Source organism: Sander lucioperca, chromosome 7 (assembly GCF_008315115.2).
Source record: "Sander lucioperca isolate FBNREF2018 chromosome 7, SLUC_FBN_1.2, whole genome shotgun sequence".
Lineage (NCBI taxonomy): Eukaryota > Metazoa > Chordata > Actinopteri > Perciformes > Percidae > Sander > Sander lucioperca.
In genome coordinates this window covers 3,578,879-3,588,633 of record NC_050179.1, presented here as the reverse complement: position 1 = coordinate 3,588,633, position 9,755 = coordinate 3,578,879, and the positions used below count along the sequence as shown (strand labels likewise).

General features: G+C 42.2%; 1 protein-coding gene across 3 annotated transcripts; it reads right to left on the bottom strand.

Annotated features, from left to right (window-relative positions):
* Window positions 1-1,160: 1,160 nt before the first annotated feature.
* On the bottom strand, window positions 1,161-9,545 carry ldha (lactate dehydrogenase A4). Of its 3 annotated transcripts, XR_004897870.1 has the most exons (10): window positions 9,391-9,545; window positions 6,838-6,963; window positions 5,734-5,851; window positions 5,419-5,592; window positions 5,114-5,287; window positions 4,896-5,013; window positions 2,633-2,756; window positions 2,222-2,471; window positions 2,110-2,147; window positions 1,161-2,065 (listed from the first exon to the last, which is right to left on the bottom strand). XR_004897870.1 is itself a non-coding variant. In XM_031283344.2 (8 exons), the coding sequence occupies exons 2-8, from the start codon at window positions 6,961-6,963 to the stop codon at window positions 2,307-2,309; spliced, it is 999 nt and encodes a 332-aa protein (XP_031139204.1). In that variant the 5' UTR covers window positions 9,391-9,545; the 3' UTR covers window positions 1,161-2,306. The 3 variants fall into 3 exon arrangements, 1 of the variants encoding a protein (XP_031139204.1); XR_004897869.1 differs by having other exon boundaries at window positions 1,161-2,147; XM_031283344.2 differs by having other exon boundaries at window positions 1,161-2,471.
* Between the last annotated feature and the right edge of the window lie 210 nt (window positions 9,546-9,755).

The window sequence follows — 9,755 nt, the reverse complement described above, 5'->3', positions numbered from 1 at the left end:
AAGCCCCCGCAAAGTCCCATTGCTGAAAAAAAAGACATGTACTGAATAGGTTGAAATTTGCCAAAGGACACATTGACTGGCCAAAGGAGAAATGGGGCAACATTCTGTGGACTGATGAGAGCAAAATTGTTCTTTTTGGGTCTAGGGGCCGCAGACAGTTTGTCCGACGACCCCCCATGCACTGAATTCAAGCCACAGTACACTGTGAAGACAGTAAAGCATGGTGGTGCAAAAATCATGTTATGGGGATGTTTGTCATACTGTGGTGTTGGGCCTATTTATCGCATACCAGGGATCATGGATCAGTTTCAATACATAAAAATACTTGAAGAGGTCATGTTGTCTTATGCTGAAGAGGAAATGCCTTTGAAATGGGTCTTTCAACAAGACAATGACCCAAAACACACGTAAGCGAGCAAAGTCTTGGTTCCAGATGAACAAGTTGATGTTATGGAGTGGCCAGCCCAATCCCCAGACCTCAATCCCATAGAAAACTTGTGGGGTGACATCAAAAATGCGGTTTCTGAGGCAGTTCTCAGAAATAATGGTTATGCAACTAAATATTAGTGCAGTTATTCAAAGTAAAGCAAACCCTTGAGGCATTTTTCAGTTTATACAGTAAATGTTTGAGTTTGTAAAGAATTCTTTTTTTGAACAGCCTAATATTCCTTTTTCTTCACTTTCTGTAAAGGTATAACACAAACTTGATCAATTTTGGTCATGTTTTGATTTGGAATTGAATGTGCAGTGTTCCCAATGCAATGATATTATGAAATTAAAAGCTATTCTAAGGATTTTGAGCATTATTCACTTTTTTTAAACACACTGCTATTATTCTGAACACAACTGTAGTTGTAATTAACAGTATTTTAGAATCCACTGGTTAGTTCTTACTGATCAAACGCATAGTAAGCCTTCTTAAAATACTGTTTTATGTACTAATTTCTCAGCAGGTGTAGCAGTATTTAGCAGTATGTTAACAATGTCACATAGAAGCTCAGAACCGCATTTTGATTTTCTCCTGTATAAAAACCTTTAATCTGCCTTGTGTGTTGACCAATAGCTGTGCACCGAGAGTGGCTGGGTCAGCTGCCTTGTAAACATACAAACTGCCTAATACTAGTTTTGATGACAAACGCAGGAAGAAACAAAGGACACACTTGTATCATCCTGGCAGATTTAATCGATGTTACGGCAAATAAAAATCCATATCCAGCTGCCATGACAGGTACAGTTCTTCAGTGAGTCAGGTGACTAATATACCATATCTAAGGTCGTAACATTAATACATAAATAGGTCTTAACAGTATTAGCAGTTATAAACAATACTATAGTTTTTCTCTTGATGTCCTTTTCTCCAGAGTCAGTTGGAGTAGAATAAATACAAAACTCTTTGATTGAATTCAAGATTATTACCTTCTGTTACGATTCATAACCTGACCCTAGGTCATGATTGTAGCTGACTATTTCCCATTGGTTCTCTGTTATCTCTTTACTGAGTTAAATTATACCAAGTCACTTTGTTGGCAACCCCTTTTAATTCTCTCAGATCAAACCTGTGTTGCTACTTGCCAGTTCTTTACCCCTTGACTTTTAAATAGTTTTTCCTGTCGGTGCACTTGTGGTTAGGAGTGTTTATAATGGCTTCAATGCCAACAAGTACATGTAGCATTGCTTTTCTCAAATGATAAGGTACTTTGGTATCACAGGATATTGTCCCAGTGATATATGCAGCAGGGTTATTATGACTGTAGGTGGATAGGAAGCCTTCCTCATAGGGAATGGAATGTCTCCATTATACTCCAAATAGAAAATAAACAGAGATTACCAAGTGTAAAAAAAAAAAAAAAAAAAGAAAACTGGCAACAGTCACAGAATAAATACGAACTACGAACAACGAGTGTACTGAAGAAGCAGCAACATTGCACAGTAACATACAGTACATAGAATGTATACACTCAATATGCAAAGGCCTTACTTTTCTTGTGTAGACAGGACAACAAATAGATAACACTCTAGCTCCAACACAGGCTGAGCTCAAAGGCTTACAGGGATGAATTTGGGGTTAAGGGAATTCAGTCATGGAGTGAAGAGGATGGGAGGGGGGCAGCAAAGGAAAATGACACCAATGTGTGAATATCTGAAGTTAAAATCTAGCTTCCACTGGTTTAGCTACAAACACTTGGCCTTTATAGATATTCAGAGGTTTCTTTCGCCTGTTGCCATGGGGAGGTACAGGAGGAGGGAGTCAACCGCACTGTTGAGTGTGGTTTCAGAGTGTATAGGAGAATTCAGAGGAGTGCTCTTCACAGGGTGAGCTCCTTCTGTACGCCCCACAGGGTCTCAGCGCTCTTCACCAGCTGCTTCTCTTCGTCAGGCTTCAGGGTCATGTGAATCACATCTGTCAGGCCGCTGTTGCCCAGGACACAAGGGATGCTCAGGAAGACCTCATCCTTCACTCCATGCATGCCCTGTAAGAGGAAGGGAGCAACGCAAGGTTCAGGGGTTGTGGGCCATTTCAGAATATATGAAGAATGTACAGTGTGTTTGTGTGAACTAATCAATACAATGAATTTCATCACGTAGGATCTGCCAAACAGCTAAATGTATGGCTTGCTCCCAATCTCCTCACCTGGACCAGTGTGGACACAGGGTGCACTTTGTGCAGGTTCTTAATGATGCTTTCCACCAGGTCAGCCACGGACATACCAATGGCCCAGGAAGTGTAGCCCTTCAGCTTGATAACCTCATAGGCCCTGCAGTGCACACACATAATACGAAAACAAATTAAAAGCGAGAACAGCAGGTCTCCTGTACTGAAGAAAACAGAACGTTCAGTATGCTTTGGCATTTGGGACAGTGTTTGCTCCCACTTTGTCATTTCCCTCTAATAGCCCTCATCCATCTTCTTCCCTAATGTTTTCAAGCTGAGAATTCAGCTGTTTCTCCCCACGAGAGAAGCACAAAATGGATTGACGCTTGCATGTTTGTTCAGTATCTAATGCGGTTTTGATGGGGACGTTTATAATTGACATTCCCCAGCCTCTGCTGTGCTGACCTTGATGTGTGTGTATGGAGAGTGGCAAATAAATAAATCTGGTCCATGCAAGTTAGCTGACTGAACTTGATGATCAAGGTAGTGCACCATAAACTCAAATCCATTACTACGTCTGGATTTGTACAGTACAGTTGGGTAAGTATGTCTTCACAATAATGCGGAAGAGAAACATGAACAAACAATGATGTCTCCTTTGTCAAGCATAAAAAAATAAGGCCAGAGAACAAGTCATCCATTGTGTACATCCCGCCCCCCCTGTCTCTGTCTTTTATATTTTATTTAATACCTGAAACCTTTGCACACATCTTTGATAAATCAACTATTGTGTTGTACATGGTTGACCCCCCTAACACCTAGCTGTTGCGAGATAAGTCATGTTGGCTGACAGTGAAATAATGGTACACTATCAACGTTTACAGGGCAAACTGTTGCATCACTTAACTTTCAAAGTAATGACATAACTCCATATTACAAAATATAACATCAGGTGTTAAGTAACAAAAATAGCAATGCTGACTAGTCAACATGGATAGGTCATTTAAAGTTGAGAATGTAGGGTGAACCTTTCTTGGATTAGGATTTAATACTGTCTGGTGTTTCATTAATGCAAACCTGGGAGCGCAAGTGAGGCCATGGGCACTACTGAACAGTATCCTGTTCCAGGGAGCAGAATACCTTTTGTGTTTATACTGGCTGTCAGGCTCTAGTGAGTACTGTGTAACTGCCTCTGCTTGCCTTTTGGCCCACAGCCCTGATCAAATTCCTAACCAGGGCTGGTCAGCTCTACTGGATTCAAGTTTGCCATGAAACCCCTAATTGTCTGTTTCAATAAGACATAATATGTATGGCTTCCACCTCAGTGCTGAACAGATGGCCTGTATGCTGTAGAATAATGTTCTTACTATTTGCAGATAAATAAAATAAGAATGTAAAAATGTTTCCATAAGAGACCAAGTGTGTTTTGGTGTATGCTTATTTAGCTTAAGCCATAACTATAAGATAGTTAGGGTCACAGTGGCCTCGAGCAAAGTAGATTGAGTAATAATAACAACAAGTGAAACGGGAGCAGAATGAGGACGAGACACAGCACAGTGGCCTCGACCCTGGCGTGCGTTGTGTGAAGATAACAGGGTAACACTTTACTTGAAGGTATCTACATAAGAGATAGGGTTAATGTTAACACATTAACCCTAACTTGTCATGACAAAAACCGAATGACACTTAATGACAGAAGCGTTATGTCATAAACGTTTATGACTTGTTTATAGTGTTTATGGCACATTCATGACAGCGTCATGTCACTCTTATGTAGATACCTTCAAGTAAAGTGTAACCGATAACAGTCCCTGTGCTGGAAAAGAAAAAAAAAAAAGAGGGGGTCCAAGAAAAAAAGTATAAGAGATGAGGGGAAGTATAGAACGGGGCTCACAAGGTCTGACAGCCTAGAGATACGTGGCCCGGCTCCGGATTTTTGTCTGTTGCTAGGGAAACCGAGTCTCTGCGTGCTTTGTGATCCCACAGATCTGTGCATTGAAACTCCGATGCTTGACTGATTAAACATACATTAAACTTATTTGACGTCATCTTATCGTCTTATTTGGCTCTTACTTAGGATCAATGTAATTCCAATTTAACGAATGCACTGGGATATGCAAGTAATAGCAATATTTGTGTCAGACACATTGTCCCAAAAAGGGGGGTGGGGGGACAGAGGAGAGGAAATCCCCAACAATGCACATGGCCGAGTGCTTTGCAGAATAAATCGAGCGTGTGAGAGAAAATGTGGTTTGCAGGGTACTTCTTTCTTCAGCTTACTGGAAAAATAATTCGTACTCACCCATCAACCACCATCTTATGAACAGCCTTCCAGTTCTCACTGTCACCCTCAGAGCCCATCTGTGGGTTGAGGCCCTGCAGAGAAACTCCAGCAACATTCACACCGCTCCACACAGGCACTAGGAGAAACAGACAGACAGTGATATATTAGTTAATCGTGACTACACATTCTACACACACAATCAGATTGAGAATTTATTTTTAGTCAGAGCTGCATACCACTGGAGTCTCCGTGCTCTCCGATGATCCAGCCGTGGCAGCTGGAAGGATGGAGGTGGAGTTTCTCTCCCATGAGGTGGCGAAAACGGGCAGAGTCCAGGTTGGTGCCAGAGCCAATGACGCGGTGACGGGGGAAACCACTCAGCTTCCAGGCCACATAGGTCAGGATGTCCACTGGAAAGGTAAACCGGACAACTCTTTAACAATCATTTCAATCTTTCATCCCTATTTTAAGCCTCACACCACACCTTCTCTCCTCACATTTCCCTCCTCCCCTCACTAATTCACGCCCCCGTCTGTCTAACCTGGGTTGGAAACCACCATCAGGATGCAGTTGGGGCTGTACTTGACGATGTTCGGGATGATGAACTTGAAGATGTTGACGTTGCGCTGCACCAGGTTAAGACGGCTCTCGCCCTCCTGCTGGCGGGCACCGGCTGTCACCACCACCACTTTGGAGTTGGCTGTCACACTGTAGTCTGACAAATTGACAAAAGGAGAGGTGTTCTGATGGAGCTACAGAATAATAGTTTCACCAAGGGTCAAGTGACATACCAGAATAAAAACTAATTCTTCGAGAGACAAAAAGGCTGTAGTTAGTTATTTTGTTGCATTCTCACCTTTGTCTGCCACGATCTTGTGTGTCTTGAGGAAGAGGGATCCGTGCTGCAGGTCCATGGCCTCACCCTTCAACTTGTCCTCCATCACATCAACCAGGGCCAGCTCATCACACAAGTCCTGATCATATACATACAACAAGTCATTCACTACGCAGTTTATATAGTGCATCTTACATTACATGGATAAAGCTACAGTGAGGCTTACTCAAAGTGCTGAACTCCGTTATTACCAGGTATATCTATCATCTCTGCCTTGATTGTTTCGGCCGCATTGTTAGTTGTTAAGACCTGTGACCTAGTTTCTCTTAGCCTCTGTTGTTCCTCAGCTGGCACAGATTCAGCTAACTTGTTGTGAATAGAACAGGACAATATAAGGGAAATGCAAGGTTTCCTGTCCAGGTTTGTATAATAAGGTCACATACTGATTTTTATTCCTACCAAGCTTCACAGAAGATGATTTCGCTAGTCAGCACACCTTCAAAGCCTGTCTGACTGCAGCCCTTGGAGGTTTCTCAGTTCAGAGACAATTTTGCAAATCCTTATTATTCCACTCGTAATGAATAGTAGTTACTCTTATGGATTTACATACGCATTCCTGTATATACATACTTACTTTTAGGTTTCTAAAGGTTATCCAAGTTTGTACTTTCCAAGGGCTTATCTTAAAAGCAACACCAAAGTTTCTTTTGTACCTTATAAATAATGTTTCCAAAATTGTTTCAGTGGTTGATCAACTCTTAACAGGGTGAACGGCTATAACCGCACTATGCAAGTTTGCCAGATCAGGTAGCGGATCTGTAGTTCGAATGAGACATCAGAATAATGGTAATGGTAATGTAATGGTAATGGACAATTCCGCTTCCAACCTGTAGGGGGACCAAAGAGGAAAAATGCCTTGGTGTTGCTTTAAGTGCCTTATCCCACCCATGAGTTCACTTTCGTTTTGTACTCCGTAATGTAATAACAACTGTACTATCGCTGATTTACCCTTCGACCTGTCATTCTATCTACTTTCTCTTTGCTCATTTCAAAAGCTCTTTACTGATACACACAAAACCACACACACATCCCTCAGCTCTCTCTCTTCACACCTCTCTGTCTCACCTTGAGCAGGACGCTGATGGCAGAGGCCATGCCCACCATGCCGACACCCACCACCGTCACCTTGTTCCTGCTGCCAACAGGCTCCTCCTTCATCACATGGCCGATCAGCTTCTCCTTGGTGGACATCTGTGGAAAGTAAAGGAGGTTTTAGGGAAAAGTAGGCAAGCAGGTAAATAGAGGGAAGGTGAGGGTGGAAACAGAGAGGCAGTAAAGTAGTGCTGAATAATGTATGTGACAGTTTGAATGCTTTGTTACCAATAGGCCCACACAAGGGCGTACGTGACTGCTCTCTCATCCGACAATGACTGAGTCAAACTTGGATTTCCCTTTTTTACCTCAGTCACAGAATTGGAAGTGTGACCTTTTCACAAACCCCAAAACATGACCTCTGAACAACCACAAGTTCCAGTTTCATACTCTACTCAAGTCTACCACTCTTGCCTCACATTTACTTCCATAAATGGTTTGCGGACAGTAGTTCTTGCTTTACAGCGCCACTCTGGGTCTCCATGGCAACCACTGCCTGGAAAAGTACTGCAGCCTGTCTCGTGCAGTAGTGAACCTTCCCAAGCTGACGTCACACACTACTACTTGTTTCCTGGTTGGCCAGGCACGGCAGAGTGCTCACACTTGTAGGCGTTTACATCATCAGCATGACTAGCCTGGTTCTCTGTGATGTGGAGTCAAGCACGTAGTGGAGTTTCTGACAGGATTAATACACTGTAATACCTTCCTTGAGAGGATATTTAAGACCTCTCCATGGTGAGCTTGCACACTATAGTAGGATATGGCAATTGGGACAGTCAAAATCCTCTCATCCAATTATCTCTCACTCAGAGGTGAGCTGAAAGCTTAATACATACCAGGACCTGACCCTGAGGTGAGCCTGGTTTTCACTTTACAAGAGGACCCGTTGTTAACTTCTTACTGTACATGTTTAATACTGGCCAGACTTTCTTTACTGTTGAAATGTGCTGTACAAACCAGCCAATTTACTACTGTAGCATGACTGAATGAGGGTTACAAGAAGGATTATTAGTAACTGAAAGAACTTAATGTGATATAGTTGGAAAAACAGAGGGAGATGGATGCTTTGTGTCAAGCTTTGGATTATGTACATTTCTGGGATTTAAAATAAGTAGCTGTTACACAAAACTAGACAACTAAAACTGCTTTACGCGTGCTTGTATTATCATATTTTCCTGTCGATTATGACATTTACTTAATTTGATCAGTGGAGCTTTACTGAGTCTTTCACATCTTGTTTATCTACTCATGAATTCCATGTGATTATACAAAACATCAATTATTTCCCTTTATATGCTGGAGTCATTTTACCAGCAGGAAAAAAAGGAAACATTTAGTTTTCACTGTGCAGTCATAGAATGTAGTCAGACAATCTACTGTAGCTGCCAACAGGCTGTAACTGACAAATACTCACAACACTGTGCCAAGTATGGCATTAGTTTGATTAATCAGAAAATGTAAGCACACAAATTGTTATGGTAGATCAATATTTTAAATACTTAAGCATAAAAGTGAAATTCATGCACATCTGTGACGACCAGTGATAACATATCTGCAGCACCATCTGCTTCCCAATGGGCCAGCATATGAATGCAGTGCATTTCCTGTACCAGGTCATTAATGGCCACGACTGCTGTGTGGATGGATGGTGGTCAGCAGCAGGGGGCATCCGACCGCTTGTGTAACACGCAGGCTATATTACAAAAACCATCTGATGCAACGATAGTACCGATTTGAGCCACCTGCATTTTATGGCTGTTATCATAATTGGACATTTCCTATATTGTAGGCCTATAGACCCTTTTCACAGCAGACATGTTGACATGTCATAGTAGGAAAAGCACAGGTGTATTCAAAACCATTAATGATGGCTGCATTCCACTAGGAGAGGCCCTGGTATTGTGCATGCTGACTCACTGAAATAGTTTACTGGGACACTTGATGGAATTGAGCCATCGTTGTTATCAATTTCAGCTGTGCTTTTCCTACTATGACAAGTCAAAATGTCTGCTTCGCGTGGGCACGGAGCCCCTGTAAAATAGTCGTTCGAGAGAAAACTCCGATTGAACAGCTTGATTTCAATTTACCATGCAGAGATCTGAGTAGCAGTCAACCATAGTCCTCATAAATCCACCAGAGTTTAAAATTCCAACATAAAGAAAGCGGAAGATAACGGACATACGCATCCGGCGGAATTTCCCACGGCAACGGAGCAATGCAAGTGTAAAGAATACCTAAAAGGGTAACATGCTCTCTTGTATTTCCATCGTCAAAAACTGTAGTTGGTACCAGCTTCATTCACAACCAATCAACACTATCGATATTGACTCTAGCGACACGCCCCTCTCCGTATCCTCTTAAAATGCGCATCAGGTTGCAAAAGACTGTAAATATTAACAGTCTATGGGTCCCCCCCTTAAATCAACGTACCAGCAATGACTCAAAATAAAGGATAGTTTCCGGACAAGCCTGAATGTGTAATAATAATATAATAATATAATATTTTAGTCGGCCGGAGTATCTTACCTTTAGGCTTCAGTTAAACAGTCGGAAACACGAGCTGGAGTGTTTGCTCCTCCTGTTTGCAGCTTTTCCGCAGAAGTGGTGCTGCAAAAGGGTGTCTCGCGGTATTTAAAGACAGCCCATCTGTAGACGTTACGTGCGTACATACTAATGAGATCGGGTGGGTCTGTGGCCGCGGCGCATGCTGGATGTCACGTCCCAGGCAGGATGCGGTAATGAACAGTGTGTATATTTCATAATGCACATCCGTCAAGCCTATATCCATGGTGTGCATCATCCTATGTATGCTTGTTTTTAATACTCAGAGGTAGCGTGTTTTGTAATTGTAATGCGACACTATTTGTTCCCGTCCTAGATAGAATCCTGTG

What these genes read in the sequence shown, in the direction of transcription:
- ldha (XM_031283344.2), bottom strand. Translation starts at nt 6,963, where the DNA reads ATGTCCACCAAGGAGAAGCTGATCGGCCATGTGATGAAGGAGGAGCCT. An exon ending in CAAGATCGTGGCAGACAAAG is followed by an intron (nt 5,593 to 5,733) that starts GTGAGAATGCAA and finishes TCAATTTGTCAG; the next exon opens with ACTACAGTGTGACAGCCAAC. An exon ending in GATGGTGGTTTCCAACCCAG is followed by an intron (nt 5,288 to 5,418) that starts GTTAGACAGACG and finishes TTACCTTTCCAG; the next exon opens with TGGACATCCTGACCTATGTG.